At 49.7% G+C, this 20,057-nt stretch overlaps 1 protein-coding gene across 1 annotated transcript in view; it reads right to left on the reverse strand.

Annotated features, from left to right (window-relative positions):
* Nucleotides 1–20,057, reverse strand: part of pcdh15a (protocadherin-related 15a) — a 111,857-nt gene that overhangs the window by 49,674 nt on the left and 42,126 nt on the right. Inside the window, exons 5-13 of the mRNA XM_058058288.1 lie at nucleotides 12,552–12,712; nucleotides 10,598–10,753; nucleotides 9,240–9,359; nucleotides 7,362–7,472; nucleotides 5,882–6,052; nucleotides 3,794–3,902; nucleotides 3,590–3,702; nucleotides 3,248–3,454; nucleotides 2,296–2,430 (exon numbers count right to left, since the gene is read on the reverse strand). Of these exons, the coding sequence (XP_057914271.1) occupies nucleotides 2,296–2,430; nucleotides 3,248–3,454; nucleotides 3,590–3,702; nucleotides 3,794–3,902; nucleotides 5,882–6,052; nucleotides 7,362–7,472; nucleotides 9,240–9,359; nucleotides 10,598–10,753; nucleotides 12,552–12,712 (1,283 nt within the window). The remainder of the gene's footprint in view (nucleotides 1–2,295; nucleotides 2,431–3,247; nucleotides 3,455–3,589; nucleotides 3,703–3,793; nucleotides 3,903–5,881; nucleotides 6,053–7,361; nucleotides 7,473–9,239; nucleotides 9,360–10,597; nucleotides 10,754–12,551; nucleotides 12,713–20,057) is intronic.

Raw genomic sequence — 20,057 nt, forward strand, 5'->3', positions numbered from 1 at the left:
TTTCATTCCTGGAACCACCTGGTGGTCCTCCATGGATCAATAGATTTATTGATCCCAAAGGAAATGGAAAGCTTTTCATAAAATGAGGGAAGAGGCTGGCGACTAACCATCTTCATAGCGTGGACAAATACAGAGAGGCCTAGTGCAGGACACGCATGTCATGCATGTCGGACATGTGCAGTAAATGCGTGCATGCCGTCCATGTGCACATCTGTGGTGCAGTACACGTATGCATGTCGTCCATGTGCACGTGTGTGGTGCAGTAAATGCATGCATGTCATTCATGTGCATGTGTGCCCTGCAGTAGATGCATGCATGTCATCCATGTGCATGTATGTCGTGCAGTAGATGCATGCATGTCGTCCATGTGCATGTATGTCGTGCAGTAAATGCATGCATGTCGTCCATGTGCACGTGTGCGGTGCAGTAGATGCATGCATGTCGTCCATGTGCATGTATGTCGTGCAGTAAATGCATGCATGTCATCCATGTGCACGTGTGCGGTGCAGTAAACACCTGCATGTCGTTAAGTGTGCACATGTGCGGTGCAGTAAATGCATGCATGTTATACATGTGCACGTGCGCGGTGCAGTAAATGCATGCATGTCATCCATGTGCATGTGTGTTATGCAGTAAATGCATGCATGTCATCCATGTGCACGTGCGCGGTGCAGTAAATGCATGCATGTCATCCATGTGCATGTGTGTTATGCAGTAAACACCTGCATGTCGTTAAGTGTGCACATGTGTGGTGCAGTAAATGCATGCATGTCGTTAAGTGTACACATGTGTGGGGCAGTAAACGCATGCATGTCATCCATGTGCATGTATGTCGTGCAGTAAATGCATGCATGTCATCCATGTGCATGTATGTTGTGCAGTAAATGCATGCATGTCATCCATGTGCACGTGTGCGGTGCAGTAAACACATGCATGTCGTTAAGTGTGCACATGTGCGGTGCAGTAAATGCATGCATGTCGTCCATGTGCATGTGTGTCATGCAGTAAATGCATGCATGTCGTCCATGTGCACGTGTGCGGTGCAGTAGATGCATGCATGTCGTCCATGTGCATGTATGTCGTGCAGTAAATGCATGCATGTCATCCATGTGCACGTGTGCGGTGCAGTAAACACCTGCATGTCGTTAAGTGTGCACATGTGCGGTGCAGTAAATGCATGCATGTTATACATGTGCACGTGCGCGGTGCAGTAAATGCATGCATGTCATCCATGTGCATGTGTGTTATGCAGTAAATGCATGCATGTCATCCATGTGCACGTGCGCGGTGCAGTAAATGCATGCATGTCATCCATGTGCATGTGTGTTATGCAGTAAACACCTGCATGTCGTTAAGTGTGCACATGTGTGGTGCAGTAAATGCATGCATGTCGTTAAGTGTACACATGTGTGGGGCAGTAAACGCATGCATGTCATCCATGTGCATGTATGTCGTGCAGTAAATGCATGCATGTCATCCATGTGCATGTATGTTGTGCAGTAAATGCATGCATGTCATCCATGTGCACGTGTGCGGTGCAGTAAACACATGCATGTCGTTAAGTGTGCACATGTGCGGTGCAGTAAATGCATGCATGTCGTCCATGTGCATGTGTGTCATGCAGTAAACGCATACATGTCGTCCATGTGCACATCTGTGGTGCAGTACACGTATGCATGTCGTCCATGTGCATGTGTGTTATGCAGTAAACGCATGCATGTCGTCCATGTGCACGTGTGTGGTGCAGTAACGGCGTGTTCCACGCGGTGCAAGGTTAAAGCGTCCAAGAGAAGACGGTGTATTTATTCACGTACTTTCCAAGTGTAAGGCTCACCTGAAGGACATTTCTTTCATAGGAGTTTTTTCATCCTGTCTACTCTGATCTTCAGCACTTGCTGAGGAGAGCGCCAAAATAAAAGCATGAAACAAAGAGGCTGTGGAGGGGAACTACTTCCTCCCGACATGAAAAGCATCGTGCGGTCTTGAGTAGGAAGGTCACGTCCATATGAAATATGCCGTGTATACGTATACTACTCGCTATACTACTTGCTATACTACTTGCTATACTACTTGCTCATCGACTGCTGACTGTGGCGCTTTAAACCAACACAGCACTCCTCTCGTATAGATGATCTTTGAGTAGAATCGTGGAAGGAGCTTTGGCAGGGATGAAAAGCGTCGCCTGTTGTGTTTGTTAGAAAATATGACATCTGTAGTCCCGGCACAGGAATACCAACGTATTTAATCCACATCAATCTGGATTAACCAAGGACGCTTTTTGTAGGACAGACTTACCGTCAAGGTGTAGGTCATCTGCTTCTCGCGGTCCACAGGCTTCAGCAGCCTCAGGTAGCGGACTATCCCACTTGGGGTCAGGCCGAAGACCGCCTTGTAGTTGTCCTGGGTTATCTTCAGCATGGGGTCTTTGGTCTGGTCGGACACAAAAGGGAAGCGGTCACCATGGCAACACCTTCATCCACCGTCGCCGCCGAGACAGGACACAGGAAGCGTACTGTTGCTTTGGTACAACTTCCAAAATAAAAGTCCTCCTCTTCCGATGACTTTGGCACACATCCTGACTCAAAGGATTATTTCTTACATGCAACCACACCCAAAGAGTCACACACACACACATACACACACATGCACATGCACACGCACACACATGCACACACACGCCATTCCAGTGGCTCTATGGAGTGAAACATCCTAGCATAGCATATGATATCAGACATCAACAAAGCAAACACAGCAGAAGAAAAACAATCCAACCCCCACCACCCCCACCACCCCCGCCACCCCCCCACCACACACACACTGGCCATAGCATTAGGTACACCTGCACTATCCAGTGAGATGCAGCCTTCCCGTCCATATATTTATGTATTTATCATGTATTTATGTATCTATTTATTATGTTTGATATAAACGTCATTAGCCTTAAAACACATCGATGTGGCCAATTATGCAAATTAGACGTAACATCATCTTTAACCCCACCCACTTAGCTAAAAGGTAGATTTCATGCTGCGTGATGAATAAAGAGTCTACGGCTGTTCAGATGAATTTGTGATGTCACACCGCCGCCATGATGCGCCCGTGTGTGTGTGGCCAAAGCCCCCCTTTACCTACAGGCGTATCTCCAGGCTCCAGCTACAATCAGGACAACACAGCTCATGAGCAAGGCACGTGTTACAAATGGTGGGTGTGAATGAGACGATGGCGACAACGCCGGAATGCGCTCTACCTCCTCCACGTCGTTATCCAGAGCCACGATTTCCAGCGGCGAGCTGAGGTTGGCTCCGGCCGAGACGGTGGTGCCCACCGGCGCCGCCTCGCTGACGTAGCCCTGGTAGTTGATGAACTGGAAGTACGGCGCCTGGTTGTTCTCATCCAGGATGTCGATGACAAGGTCGGCGTAGGCCGGCAGCGGGTGACCGTTGTCCTGTTCCGCCTACGAATAAAAGAGCGATGTTATCCGTCATCGTCCTTCCTCGCCAGCATGGAAGCAGCAGTTAATGAACCGTTGAGACATGAGACCTGAGACCCGAGACCCGAGCCATTGAGACCTGAGACCTGAGACCCTTACCTTAATAACAAGCGTGAACCTCTGGTACAGGTCCCTGCTGATTGGCTGCAGGACGTGCAGCTCGGCTGTGGTCTTGTTGAGGGAGAAGTAATGAGGGAACGCCACCGGATGGCCTGCATGAAGAACGGAGAACTTGAGGCAGCGTGGGGGGGGGGGGGGGGGGGGGGAGCAGGGTGATGATTGGGGGAGGAATTGGCCACTCACCAACCAGGATGTGGTAAAGGACGCCGGGTCTGTCTGACGGGGGTTGGATGTTTCTGTCCATGTCCACCGCCCGGATGGGGGGGGTGACGTTGAGGGGGTTGAGTTTGCTCTGCGGCAGGAAGATGAGAGTTATGGCTGACGTGCAGGCGTGTGTATGAGGATGCGGGAACGCCGCTTAGCAAATCCGCCCTAAAAAGTGTTGACCAGGAAAATAAGACAGAATGACGTCTTTCAGACGCGTTCAGTTTTTGGCCTCGATCGGGTTTCAGACGCTTGGAAGGAATGTCAACATCGTCTTCCTGTCAACGGAATAAGCCTGAAGCCGCGGTCCTGTCCACTGGGACGGGAACGCTGCGTGTGCTTCCTGTCACTACTCGTTTCTATCCGTTCTATGGAGGATGCAGTAGGGGGCACCATAAGCATCACACCCCCAGGAGGGAATTATGACCAATAATTCCTGTATTCCTGGAAGAATATTCCTGTATGTTATTGGAGTTACTAATGTAAATAACTATTGTACTTACTGACTCTATTAGTGTACATTTTGGTAATATTATGGTATATTGTGGCAATATATATAAAGAAATGTAGATTTGCATATTAGAGTACGTTGGGATCCATATTGGAGGATATTCTGTCTGATCCATTTCTAATCCTGTACTTGAGCAGGCTACCCTACTAAGAGTAACGGCCAATCCGCCATTCACTCCGCCGGTGTCGGTCCACCCAGCACGTCCGATTCTATGGCTGGAATGACGCAGATCTTCCATGGCGTGCCAACACATTGTGTAGCTCGTGGCTGCCATTTTAGGAAGCCAGTGATGTCACCATGCAGAAGAAGGGAACGTCGCCCCGACTGCAGCATCGGCCTTAATTGGCAGACAGGAGGGCGAACGCATGCGGCGTCCACGTGGAACAAGCACGGAAACGACTGGGCGGGGGGTCCAACCTTTCCTCCTGGTGAAGAATTAGCTTCTGCTTCCGTGCCCGCCACTTGGCAGCATGTGGAGCTTTTTATGATGAATTATACATCACACACACACACACACACACACACACACACACACACACACACACACACACACACACACGCACACACACACACACACACACACACACACACACCACACACACACACACACAGCTGAAATGAAGGCAGGTGTTTGAATGGACGACCGTGGGTTCAGTTGTTCCTCATTTTTGGATGGGAAGCCAAAGACAGGAGATGGACATCAAGACTGGAGGAACAACCAAGACCGGAATGACGTGGGGGCACTCCAGCCCCGTCAGTCCCACTCAACACATCTGACCACCGGGTCACATGATCACTCCAAGTCTTTATTTGCTCACTTCGCCCCTAAGCCTACCCTAACCCTAACCTCTAACCTCTAACCCTATCCCCTATCCCTACCCTCTAACCCTAAGCCTACCCTAACCTCTAACCTCTAACCCTATCCCCTATCCCTATCCCTACCCTCTAACCCTAAGCCTACCCTAACCCTAACCCTAACCCTATCCCTTATCCCTTATCCCTTATCCCTATCCCCTATCCCTATCCCTACCCTCTAACCCTAAGCCTACCCTAACCCTAACCCTAACCCTATCCCTTATCCCTTATCCCTTATCCCTATCCCTATCCCTATCCCTATCCCTTATCCCTACCCTCTAACCCTAAGCCTACCCTAACCCTAACCCTGGGTATAGGAGCCCCCATTGAACATACCAAAAAGGCTGTAAACACTTCAGGATGGGTCATTAGCTAAAACTTAAAAAAACTAAACTAAAAGGAGCTAAAATCATGTCAGCTTTCCCACTATTGTGCCTATGAATTGTGGGGGTGGTGACCATTACGGGGGGTGGGTGGGGGGTGGTATGCTGGAGCCTATCCCAGCCGACTTTGGGCGAGAGCACTTGGTAGCGTCTGTCAAACATTTGGAGCATTTCTTGAAATGCTAGCTATTCAATTGTATTGAAGAGCAGCATTTCTGCGAACGCAAGCTTATCTTGTCATGTTTGACCCCTGACCCCTGAAGGGCAATCCTTTACATGGGATGACGCAGGAATTCTCTTGACCCCGAGGGCCCTTACCGGTTCAGTGAATTCGGGGATGGCGGCGTGGTAGGTGAGGGGGTTGCAGTCCTGCGTGTTGTTGACCAGGACGCAGGGCAGGAACATGGGTCCGAGGTCGTCCCCGTCCAGGACGTCCACCGTCAGCGTGGTGGTGGCGGTGCGTCTGTTGGGAGGATACGGGGCCCGGTCCTGGAAGCAAGAACAATCGCTTTGGATGCCGACCTTTAAACTCCCTGCAGAGTTTCTGCACACACTTAACAGCGTGGGGGGGGGCGGGGGGGGGGCGCTGGGTAATCCATCATACCACCGCACTGCTGCCGCCGCATCGCTGGGCAAAAAGAAATATCCTAAAAAAAAATAAACAGTGGAGGAGCGAGTGGGAACTTCAGAGTTGTGAGACAAACAGCAGAGTTAGCTACCCCCCCCCCCTCCTTCTTTTTGGGGGGCCTCTCCGGGGGCTCCTCAGGCTGAGCCATGAGATGATCCAAGCAGGAAAAGGAAGTTGATCTGCTCAATGGCCATCAGCGGCGGCCATGCGCTCGCATTTCCTCTTGCATCCCGCCACGGTCATGTGACTTATTGCTGTGTTGCAACGGAATCCCAAGTCCCAGCTCGGAAATACTGCAACTATTACATCCTGGCAAAGTACACCAGATTACTCCCCGGCCAATCGTCCAAGGGGAGGACCTGCACAAGTGTGTGTGTTTGTGTGTGTGTGTGTAAATACAATCATGAACGTATTTTCCTTCTGCTTTATGACTGCTTTATCATGAGTCGGACTCGTTTGACGGACGTTGCTGAAGACGGACGTGCCATCAAGCGAAGGTTAGATCATCTCTCGTGGCAAAGTTGACGACACCAAACATCCAAGCCGGCCTTTCCGAATGACTTCCACGTTGGAGGGATGACTGCACGCTGCTGGGCTGCACGGCCGCTAGTGGCCGTCCATTGGCCGTCCATTGGCCGTCCATTGGCCGTCCATTGGCCGTCCATTGGCCAAGTGGGCATCAGCTTGGGGCCTGTGTTGATGGAGATGGGAGCCAGATGACTACTTAGTCCCTGATGGCTCTGGAGGCACGGAGATCTCTGCTGCATGTCAATCACTTGAAGGTCAATATCAGTAAAAATCAATCAAGACCAACCCGTCCCGGCTTTGACCTTCTAGGGAAAAGTGATGAGTATTCCTTGCTCCCGTCCACGTATGGTAGAAGGTGTTCATGATTAGAATTCCTGGGGTGCCCCCCAAAAGGCCATCCATTATCCTTGGAGGATAGACGGATGTTTTTCCTGGTGTTTGCGGCTGGAAAATGCTTATTTTAGGATGACTAACGACCTTTCAGTGAAGCCACTAAAGATCCAATCCATGACATCCTGAAGCCCAAGTCAACGTTTGCATGAAACTTGAAGCAAATGGCGCCTTTGTGGATGGGTGGGGGGGGTGGGGTGGGGGGGGGTCTTAACTGCTATTGATACTGAACAGGAGAGGAGAGTGACTTACGTTGGCTTGGACCAAAACCAGGTAGCGTGTTCTCTCCTCGTAGTTCAGCCTCTCCGCCAGGACAATGTGTCCTGAAAGGGTATTTGCCACGCTCACGGTGCTGTTGGCCGGCTGGGGGCGGGCGGGGGGGGGGGGACGACACAGACAGGAAGTAATGAAGGCTTGCTAATAACCAACATGTTTAATCTTCACTCACAACACTTTGGGAGGGAAAAGTACAAGGTGGAGGGAAAAGTACAAGGTACCATGGGAGAGAACGCAACCTTCCTGTCAGAGTCAGCTGACCAATAGGCAACATGGGCGGAGCCTAAGGATACCAGAATCCACTTTCAATGTAACGACGGATTTTACTGCTATTGTTATTATGAACGCTTACAATGGAATGGCCTCCTAATATCACCTACTTCATGGTATTCCTGGTAGTACTCGTACTAGTGGTAATGTCATGGTATTCCTGGTAGTACTCATACTAGTGGTAATGTCATGGTATTCCTGGTAGTACTCATGTACTAGTGGTAATGTCATGGTATTCCTGGTAGTACTCATGTACTAGTGGTAATGTCATGGTATTCCTGGTAGTACTCGTACTAGTGGTAATGTCATGGTATTCCTGGTAGTACTCATGTACTAGTAGTAATGTCATGGTATTCCTGGTAGTACTCATGTACTAGTAGTAATGTCATGGTATTCCTGGTAGTACTCGTACTAGTGGTAATGTCATGGTATTCCTGGTAGTACTCATGTACTAGTAGTAATGTCATGGTATTCCTGGTAGTACTCGTACTAGTGGTAATGTCATGGTATTCCTGGTAGTACTCATGTACTAGTAGTAATGTCATGGTATTCCTGGTAGTACTCATGTACTAGTAGTAATGTCATGGTATTCCTGGTAGTACTCGTACTAGTGGTAATGTCATGGTATTCCTGGTAGTACTCATGTACTAGTAGTAATGTCATGGTATTCCTGGTGGTACTCATGTACTAGTAGGAATGTCATGGTATTCCTGGTAGTACTCATGTACTAGTAGTCATGGTATTCCTGGTAGTACTCGTATTAGTGGTAATGTCATGGTATTCCTGGTAGTACTCGTATTAGTGGTAATGTCATGGTATTCCTGGTAGTACTCGTACTAGTGGTAATGTCATGGTATTCCTGGTAGTACTCGTACTAGTGGTAATGTCATGGTATTCCTGGTAGTACTCGTACTAGTGGTAATGTCATGGTATTCCTGGTAGTACTCGTATTAGTGGTAATGTCATGGTATTCCTGGTAGTACTCGTATTAGTGGTAATGTCATGGTATTCCTGGTAGTACTCATGTACTAGTGGTAATGTCATGGTATTCCTGGTAGTACTCATGTACTAGTAGTAATGTCATGGTATTCCTGGTAGTAATTGTACTAGTGGTAATGTCATGGTATTCCTGGTAGTACTCAAGTACTAGTAGTAAGTTCATGGTATTTCCCATAGTACTCATGTACTAGTAGTAATGTCATGGTATTCCTGGTAGTACTCATGTAGTAGTAGTAATGTCATGGTATTCCTGGTAGTACTCATGTACTAGTAGTAATGTCATGGTATTCCTGGTAGTACTCATGTAGTAGTAGTAATGTCATGGTATTCCTGGTAGTACTCATGTACTAGTAGTAATGTCATGGTATTCCTGGTAGTACTCATGTAGTAGTAGTAGTAATGTCATGGTATGTCATGGTAAAGGTCTTGTGAGCCTAGTATTATCTGTCTGCAGTATATCCATCATACACGTACTGTACTGTACTGAACTGTACTGAACTGTACTGTACTGTACTGTACTGTACTCAGCAGGGCTGTGGGAGGCCACGTAGACCAGGAGGAGCGGACCCAGGCTGCCATGCGTACCGGATCAGTGGGGTTGTAGAGGGTGCTGTACTCGATGTGTCCATTGGGGCCGTCATCGATGTCGGTGGCTCCGTTTGGTCCTGAGAAGCCGGTGAATATGGTGGTCCCCACGGGGGTGAGCTGCAGGGAAGATATGGGGGGGGGGGGGGGTCAAGACAGACGCTTGCTGGTTGCTGTTCAGCATACGCAACGACAAAGCCGCCCCTGCGTCCACGCCGCATGCTTTAGTGGACACGTTGCAGCAGCAGAAGCAGCAGAAGCAGCAGAAGCAGCAGAAGCAGCAGAAGCAGCAGCAGCAGCAGAAGCAGCAGAAGCAGCAGAAGCAGCAGAAGCAGCAGAAGCAGCAGAAGCAGCAGAAGCAGCAGAAGCAGCAGAAGCAGCAGAAGCAGCAGAAGCAGCAGAAGCAGCAGAAGCAGCAGGCTGCGAACGCGGGCTCGTGCACACGCTGACAGAATAATCAAAGCAAGCGCCAGAACCAGCGCCGCTCCCCGGAGCCCTTGGCGCAGTCCAAAGGACCGAGCGGTGGGTGGGAGGAGCTTGTTCACGATTGTCGCAGGCTGTTGCTGTGATAACACACACAGACACACACACACAGACACACACACAGACACACACACACACGCACGTACACACACACCAGGCAGTGTCAAAAGCGGTGATTGATCAGAACTCTGCAGGGATTGATGGTTCGATGCCAGCGTTGCGGGTGAGGCGTGTTTCTATTTACACACCGCCAGGTGAAGGCATAGCATGCTAGGTCACATTTACACAACGCCATGGCCGCCTCGCTCAGCTTGTTTGTGTCAAATGCGGCCCCGCGCTCCACCGGGATGGGGGGGCCAAACACGACCACATCACATCATTGGCTGTCTTTGCTCCCCCCGTTCTAACCACAGTGCTGACACTTCCACGTGTTTACATCACTACGCTTTCTAAGTAGTATTTACTGATTACTTCCTCGTCCTCAATCCATATGGGAAACACACACACACACACACACACACACACATACACACACACATACACACACACACACACACACATACACACACACACACACACACACACACACAGTTTCTTCTTCTGTGCTGTGAAGATATAAAGTTATTTCTATACATATATGTTCCTAAAAGTGTTTTGCCCCCATGGTGGATGATGTGAAGCAGGCAGGGAAACAGCAACACGTGTTTGGGGACAAGACAGTAAACAGGCTCATTTGTTACGAGCTTTTCTTCCCGTCGCTCACATGCACGTTGTTCAGATATTCCGGGTGGTCTTCCATTGGGGTCAATACGGTAGCGATCCTGATGGTCTTCCTGTATGAGGATCTTAAAGATCTTTGGGGGCGGGCCCCTTACCTCGTTTATGGCGACATAGTAGCGTGGCTGCTGAAAACGAGGCGCGTTGTCGTTCCGGTCCCTCACCACGATCCGTACCTCGTGCAAAATAACGGTACCCACCAGCTCATTGGTGCACTGGATCTGGACCACAATGGTGGAGATGTAGTTGGGGGGCTGGGGGGGGGGAAGGAGAAGGTGAGATGGTCCAATGTCGCCTGGACCGATCAGAAGCTTCCTTTCCATTTGGAAACGGAATATGAAACACCCCACTCAAGTCTTTCTACCGTGCCTTGCCTTGTCCTCAAATGGAGCGCAACACACAGGTTTGCTACCCTCTACACTTCCTGCCCCCCCCAAGCCCATTTAGTCATCCTTTCAGCCAAATGATGTTTTTGTACCCGTGGTGATGTTTGGACTATTTTCAGCCTTTCAATGTGATCCCAATAAAACAATTCAATGCCTGCACCCCCGACCACCCCCCCCCCCCCCCCCCCCCCCCCCCCCCCACACCCACACACCCCCGTCATGACACCCACTGGTCATGTTCTTTCTTCAACAGCACAGCCAGGCCAATTAAAGAGGCTTGTTCATTTGGATTTAATCTATTCTTAATTTAAGAACCCCCCCACCAGCACCCCCCCCCACTAGCATCAGGACTTAAGAAATAATGACCTCAATAAAAAACAGACAGCGTTACAATGAAATGTTTGGAACCCTTAATCACCTTAAAGACCACACGCTACATCACGCACACACACACACACACACACATGCACACGTGCACACACACACACACACACACAAACGCACATGCACACACGTGCACACACACACACACACACACAGGGAGATTCCCTCCAGTGGTTACCCAACCGTGTGTACTGGTCTGGAACCATATACTGTAAATGTGTACCATCACCTTGTTAGACTTGTCATTGGTGCATACTGTAGTACAAGTATATAAATGGAAGTGCATCCTGTAGTACAAGTATATAAATGGAAGTGCATACTGTAGTACAAGCATATAAATGGAAGTGCATACTGTAGTATAAGTATATAAATAGAAGTACATACTGTAAGTATCAGTATATAAATGGAAGTACATACTATAGTATAAGTATATAAATGGAAGTACATACTGTAGTATAAGTATACAAATAGAAGTACATGTGTGTACATGTGTGTACTGTGTCTTTGTGTCTATGGAGTTGGACTGCATGAAGTACAAATGGACCAAACAAACCATCTGTCAGGGAAGTTCATTTGGTTTTACTTCATTATTCTTATACTTAATATTTAAAAACTGATCATTCAATTGAAATAGCTACAAACGTGTTAACTACTACAAATACACATCCAGTATATACTAGTACACAAATAGCATGTATCTCTTCTACCGTGTTATTATTCCCAGGCTCCACATTGAAACCACATGGAAACCACACAGAAACCAATTGGAAACCACATTGAAACCACATTGAAACCGCATGGAAACCACATGGAAACCACATTGAAACCACACGGAAACCACATTGAAACCACATGGAAACCACACGGAAACCACATTGAAACTACATTGAAACCACATGGAAACCACACGGAAACCACACGGAAACCACATGGAAACCACACAGAAACCACACTGAAACCACATTGAAACCGCATGGAAACCACATTGAAACCACATTGAACCCACATGGAAACCACATTGAAACCACATTGAAACCACATGGAAACCACATTGAAACCACATTGAACCCACATGGAAACCACATTGAAACCACATGGAAACCACATTGAAACCACATGGAAACCACATTGAAACCACATGGAAACCACATGGAAACCACATGGAAACCACATGGAAACCACATTGAAACCACATGGAAACCACATGGAAACCACATGGAAACCACATGGAAACCACATTGAAACCACATTGAAACCACACAGAAAGCATCTGCGTACTCACGTCTCGGTCCAGAACCCGGCCCGTGCTGTTCAGGTAGAGCCTCTGGCGTGCTGGTTCCAGGATGACCCAGTAGTCGTGGTTGTCCAGCAAGGTGAGGGAGATGGTTCTGCTCGGGTCCTGGGCGCGGCCATTTATCTGCATGTTCTCCACCAGAACCGTGCCTGGGAACGAAGGCGGAGTTATTTCCTTTTAGCGATGTTCCGCGACTAACATGCGTCCCGAGAGTCCGTCCCGTCACGCACCGTGGGACCAGTTTGCTCCACGAGTTGGAGGGTTCCAGGGCGTGATGCCACCTCCGACCCCCCCTAGCTAGATGAGCATGAACCGTGTACTCCAACCTGGCAACGTAAAGCCACGTATGGTCAAGGTCAAATGTTTAGACTTTTCTGGTCCATGCAGTCGTTGGCGTGATGGCCTGCAGGAGAGCAAGGCAGCGAGGCAAAGCTGCTAATTGGTATTGATTGAACTTGATCAAGATGGACACCCCCCCCCCCAACGGTGGTGCATCCTAAGTGGACAAATGAGCACGTCAATGAAAGAAAGAACTGGGGCTTGACTGAAAAACAAGCAAACTCTGGAGATCGAGTGTTTGTGCACCCCCCCACCCTAACCCTACCCCCCCCCCCCCCCCCCCCCCCCCCCCCAAAGCGCAGTCGTGGAAAACACTAAGACCAAGATGGAAAGCTTCAGGCTTTTTCTTCTCCACGTTAGCATCGATTTCTACCTTTGGTTTGCAAAGTCCACACATCCCATGATGCACCTGGGACTTCCCTGAACCAGGAAGTAGCCGCTCAGTAACACAACTGTCCAAATGTCCTGGTTTCCCAGGACATGTCCAGGTCCTAGTTCCGTTTGGGTTCTTTAGAAAGTGTCAGCTTTCTACATACTAGCGTCACTGAAAAAAGGGACACAACACACACACTTTTACAGATACAATACTTCCACATGTCAAATATATAAATATGTAGTCTGGCCCCCATAAATTTTGTTAAAGCAATGCAGCGAGTGCGCGAGTCCAAAAATTTGCCCCCCCCGGAATAGCGTGTGCTCCCAAAGACAAATCCTGCACAGAAATGTCACTTTACACGCAAGGTATACAGACAAATACCTCAAACATATTCGGGGTTGTTTTTTGCCTCAATAAGCCGGAACAGAGAGAACACGTCCCCCCAGGGGGGTCCCACCTGGCAACCAACACGAGTCCCATGTAGCCATGCAGCGTTGTTGTGTAGCCGCCATCTCCCGATGCTTAATTGGCTCTAATGGCTGAGATAAGCTATGAAGGATACAAACATGTCCGTCGTGTCGTCATGCCAACCGACGGCAGCTTGATTCCGTGAGCGGATGCATCCAAGAAAGGTTGTGAAGGACCATTCCAACTATGGAGAAAAGTAATTCAACCTTTTATCTTTTCATTTTGCTTCCATTAACATGGTCGTCATGGCAACGACACGCAGCCCCGACATCATGTTTTTGGTCGTTGCAAGGTTGGAAACGATTGCCGTCGTCCTCCCAAACGGCAACGCTGTCGGCCTTTCGGAATCGTGCTGGCAGTCAGCGAACGCTTTAATAAACGCTCCACATGGGTGCGGTTCAGGGCTCGCCCTTTTTCCGTTTCTTTGACTCAGTTGTTGGGACCGTCGGATGGATGGTGGAAGTAAGGATGGATGGATGGTGGAAGTAAGGACGGATGGATGGAGGAAGTAAGGATGGATGGAGGAAGTAAGGATGGATGGAGGAAGTAAGGATGGATGGATGGAGGAAGTAAGGACGGATGGATGGAGGAAGTAAGGATGGATGGTGGCAGTAAGGACGGATGGATGGAGGAAGTAAGAATGGATGGAGGAAGTAAGGATGGATGGAGGAAGTAAGGATGGATGGATGGAGGAAGTAAGGACGGATGGATGGAGGAAGTAAGGATGGATGGTGGCAGTAAGGACGGATGGATGGAGGAAGTAAGAATGGATGGAGGAAGTAAGGATGGATGGAGGAAGTAAGGATGGATGGATGGAGGAAGTAAGGATGGATGGATGGAGGAAGTAAGGATGGATGGATGGAGGAAGTAAGGATGGATGTATGGAGGAAGTAAGGATGGATGGATGGTGGAAGTAAGGACGGATGGAGGAAGTAAGGACGGATGGATGGAGGAAGTAAGGATGGATGGAGGAAGTAAGGATGGATGGAGGAAGTAAGGACGGATGGATGGAGGAAGTAAGGATGGATGGAGGAAGTAAGGATGGATGGAGGAAGTAAGGATGGATGGAGGAAGTAAGGACGGATGGATGGAGGAAGTAAGGATGGATGGAGGAAGTAAGGACGGATGGATGGAGGAAGTAAGGATGGATGGTGGCAGTAAGGACGGATGGATGGAGGTAAGGATGGATGGATGGAGGAAGTAAGGATGGATGGTGGCAGTAAGGATGGATGGAGGAAGTAAGGATGGATGGAGGAAGTAAGGATGGATGGTGGCAGTAAGGACGGATGGATGGTGGCAGTAAGGAAGGATGGTGGCAGTAAGGATGGATGGAGGAAGTAAGGATGGATGGAAGAAGTAAGGATGGATGGTGGCAGTAAGGATGGATGGAGGAAGTAAGGATGGATGGTGGCAGTAAGGAAGGATGGATGGTGGCAGTAAGGAAGGATGGATGGTGGCAGTAAGGAAGGATGGTGGCAGTAAGGATGGATGGAGGAAGTAAGGATGGATGGAAGAAGTAAGGATGGATGGTGGCAGTAAGGATGGATGGAGGAAGTAAGGATGGATGGTGGCAGTAAGGAAGGATGGATGGTGGCAGTAAGGAAGGATGGATGGAGGAAGTAAGAATGGATGGAGGAAGTAAGGATGGATGGAGGAAGTAAGGACGGATGGATGGAGGAAGTAAGGACGGATGGATGGAGGAAGTAAGGATGGATGGTGGCAGTAAGGACGGATGGATGGAGGAAGTAAGAATGGATGGAGGAAGTAAGGATGGATGGAGGAAGTAAGGATGGATGGATGGAGGAAGTAAGGATGGATGGATGGAGGAAGTAAGGATGGATGGATGGAGGAAGTAAGGATGGATGGATGGAGGAAGTAAGGATGGATGGATGGTGGAAGTAAGGACGGATGGAGGAAGTAAGGACGGATGGATGGAGGAAGTAAGGATGGATGGAGGAAGTAAGGGCGGATGGATGGAGGAAGTAAGGATGGATGGAGGAAGTAAGGATGGATGGAGGAAGTAAGGATGGATGGAGGAAGTAAGGACGGATGGATGGAGGAAGTAAGGATGGATGGAGGAAGTAAGGATGGATGGAGGAAGTAAGGATGGATGGAGGAAGTAAGGATGGATGGTGGCAGTAAGGACGGATGGATGGAGGTAAGGATGGATGGATGGAGGAAGTAAGGATGGATGGAGGAAGTAAGGATGGATGGTGGCAGTAAGGATGGATGGAGGAAGTAAGGATGGATGGAGGAAGTAAGGATGGATGGTGGCAGTAAGGACGGATGGATGGTGGCAGTAAGGAAGGATGGTGGCAGTAAGGATGGATGGAGGAAGTAAGGATGGATGGAAGAAGTAAGGATGGATGGTGGCAGTAAGGATGGATGGAGGAAGTAAGGATGGATGGTGGCAGTAAGGAAGGATGGATGGTGGCAGTAAGGAAGGATGGACAGTAAACAGAGCAGAGGTTGCACATCATCTTCAGCCATTGTTTAAGGCATGAGAGTGAATGCATGCTAAAACGTTAGCGTCCAGCTATCAGCAAGAGAACAACAGGAATCCCCCCCTTCCCCCCCACCAGGCATTTCCAAGTCCACATCCACATTTCCTCCCTGGCAAGCTTTCCAGATTGATTGGGATTGTAATTCTGCTGAGTATTTTCTGACTTCTGGACTTGTATTATAGTAGACTTTGTTCCAAAGGGGGTCAGGGAGGACACGGAGGATAATTCAGCAGCCATCATTGCCATGCAGGACCATTTCCAAGCAAAGCACTTCAAATACTTGAAGGGAGTGAATGAAAGTCTGCTCCATCCATCCCTTTATCTACTCTTAGTCCTCCAAAATGCATTACCCGCTTCCAGGCCCAAATGGATTGTTTACTCTGTGTACCGTGGAGTTCAAGTACACAATGCTGGAGGGTTGTGGAGATGGTCTCGGTCTCATCCTACATTCTGTTGCCCCCCAAAAGTCAAACAGTTAGGAGGTCAACCGCAATTTTCTAGGAAAATGTCTCAAAACGCAAAAGTTGGGAGTTCAATTCCTCATCAGGCCAAACAAAAATACCAAATAATAAGAAAATACCAGCTGTTTTGCTTTTTCTTGGGCTTTTTGGCTTTTTGGCATGCCACCATGGAAGCGTACCCTGAGCATCAAACAGCAAAAGTGGGATGATACACACAAAAGTGGACGGCGCCATTGACATCAAAACAGGAAAGTGTCATGATAACCATAGAGGTGGACTTAATCAAGTCATTTCCCTGAAATCATTTTCCAGAATGAAAGTGTATGAAAGTGATGCGTGTACTTGCTGTACTACAAGTATTGTTTACATGACCTCAGCAGCAGTTACTATGACGCTGGCGTATTACTATTCCAACATTGGCTGTGTTCCTGCTGTGTTGTAACGTATACTTCATGAACTAGCATGACTTACAGTTCTCATGCACGTGACCAACCATGATCAGATAAAATTCCAAGACGGAGAGAGGGAATCACGCTGCCGGTGACGGCACATGGCTCCTCTAATGATGCTTTATTGGCACAGCAAATACTAACAATGGACAAAAACCAAAGACTTGTCGTCTAGTTGATCTTCCCACAGACGTACGCTGAACTTCCACAGCCTCCAGTGTGGCATCAGGCCATCAAGTGTGGCTTTGAAGCCCATGAAGGCCAAAAGGAAAGCATGCAGAGATGTGTTCACAGACATGATGATGTGTTCACAGACGTGGCGATGTGTTCACAGACGTGGCGATGTGTTCACCACGCCGCGTCTGTGGCGTACGCAGGCCCCGCCCCTCTGCCTTGCTCTCTAAGCCACAAGGAGCAGGTGTTGGTGTTGCTCGCTAATCCCGGCCTGTCATCCTGCCACTAATTACATATTGATGACCCAGCAATCATCATATCAGGACGTGATGATGGAGTTTAACCCTGATTGGGTGCAACACGGGGGGGGGGGGGGGGGGGGGGGGTCATGACAAAGACCTTTCACCAGCATAGCAGAAGAAGCCCACACTGACTTTAGTTTAATACGTTGCCCTTGGCAACCATCAGGACTCCTCATACGGCCGCTGATGAAGATGATGAAGATGATGAAGATGATGGACACTCCAGGCAACAGTTGGTACAAATCATAAATTTGCAGAGACAAGATAAAAGCCACACCGACGCCCCCTTTGCATCAACGACATGATGTATTTCACCCCCCCCCCCCCACCCCCCCGACAGCCGCTGCTCTTATCTGTGAAATCGCCAATCTAATTAACTGCTGGGAATTGATCTCCCAGGCAGAATAAACAAAGGAGCTCATAGGAGATGAGGAAGTCAGGCTTTACGTCTTTTGGTCTCTGCAGCACCTCAGCAGCAGCAGGAATGAACCTGGCGCACCGCGCTTCATTTCACCACCGACGACCATCAACGCATCAACACATCAACCCCTGGCTTCCTCTCCGAAGATCACAACAAGCTATACCAAACTTCGCCTGACGTCTCATTTCGTTATCGGAACACAATCACACGAGCTGGCTTGGGACAGGCCCTCCTTGATGGCGCCCCGCTTGGGACGGCGCTTCCCGTTTGGGACGGCGCTTCTCGTTTGGGACGGCGCTTCCCGTTTGGGACAGGCCCTCCTTCTTGATTGGGATGGCGCTTCCCGTTTGGGACAGGCCCTCCTTCTTGATGGCGTCCCGTTTGGGACAGGCCCTCCTTCTTGGCTGGGACGGCACTTCCCGTTTGGGACAGGCCCTCCTTCTTGGCTGGGACGGCACTTCCCGTTTGGGACAGGCCCTCCTTCTTGGCTGGGACGGCGCTTCCCGTTTGGGACAGGCCCTCCTTCTTGATTGGGATGGCGCTTCCCGTTTGGGACAGGCCCTCCTTCTTGATGGCGTCCCGTTTGGGACAGGCCCTCCTTCTTGGCTGGGACGGCACTTCCCGTTTGGGACAGGCCCTCCTTCTTGGCTGGGACGGCACTTCCCGTTTGGGACAGGCCCTCCTTCTTGGCTGGGACGGCACTTCCCGTTTGGGACAGGCCCTCCTTCTTGGCTGGGACGGCGCTTCCCGTTTGGGACAGGCCCTCCTTCTTGATTGGGATGGCGCTTCCCGTTTGGGACAGGCCCTCCTTCTTGATGGCGTCCCGTTTGGGACAGGCCCTCCTTCTTGGCTGGGACGGCACTTCCCGTTTGGGACAGGCCCTCCTTCTTGGCTGGGACGGCACTTCCCGTTTGGGACAGGCCCTCCTTCTTGGCTGGGACGGCGCTTCCCGTTTGGGACAGGCCCTCCTTCTTGGCTGGGACGGCGCTTCCCGTTTGGGACAGGCCCTCCTTCTTGATTGGGATGGCGCTTCCCGTTTGGGACAGTGCTTCCCTTTATTTAGCCATTTTTAACTTTGGAAATGCTTCATTTTGGCAAAATGTAAACTGTTCTTAAAGGAAAAGTGCACTTTTTGGGAATGTTGCCTATCATTCCCGGCTATAGCAACTAGGCTATGTTGCTATGTGACATCAATGCACCCATGCACCATGTAGCCGTTGCTACATGCTAACAGCAGCGATAGCAAACCTTGCTGGACGTTTTGGAGCTCTTTGAATGGCCGCCCTTCTGGGCCCAATGGGGGCGTCCCAGCGGGTGCGTGCTGCCACAGGCCTTGCTTATCGACCCCCACCTTTGCCATCAAGAGATCACCTGACACTAAATCACATTCAGTCCACTAAATCAATCGATCCACAGTCTGACCAACTTCCCTTGAATGCCTCATCCCAGCCAGCCTTTCCCAGTCTTGGAAGCTCCTGAGATCCAAACGTCCATTCTTGCGAGTCGAGATGGCACCACGGCGGGGGGAATGGGGGGGGGGGGGGGTGATGCATGGTTTTATGATCTTTGTACCAGCTGAATGACCATTAGAGGGCCTCTGGGGGGGCGGGGGGGGGGGGGGGGCACGTTCTTATTGTGCGTCATTTGCATGGTTGAGCGTGACGGCAAAGACGAGATGGAAGACATTCAGACATAATTAGTGGATCCGTAACGACAGGATGCCTGTTTTACATTCCATTACGTTGAGGACGAGGCAGGTCGTTTCAACACGGGGGGGGGGGGGTAACGGGAGCCCCAGCCACAGGGGAGTCGTATCCCAGGTAAATGAGTGCTTAATAGGGAGGAGGGGGTCGCGTGTCACAGGGAGGGGGGGGGGGGGGGGGGCATTCATCAAGTTAGCTTGCACTTCAGGTGAAAGCATCTCTTCTCCCGCGAGCGCAGGGAAGTGGAGGATATTCCATGCCGGCGTATTCCCACGCCTCAAACAAGAAGATGGGTGG

The sequence above is a fragment of the Doryrhamphus excisus genome, chromosome 20, assembly GCF_030265055.1.
Source record: "Doryrhamphus excisus isolate RoL2022-K1 chromosome 20, RoL_Dexc_1.0, whole genome shotgun sequence".
NCBI lineage: Eukaryota > Metazoa > Chordata > Actinopteri > Syngnathiformes > Syngnathidae > Doryrhamphus > Doryrhamphus excisus.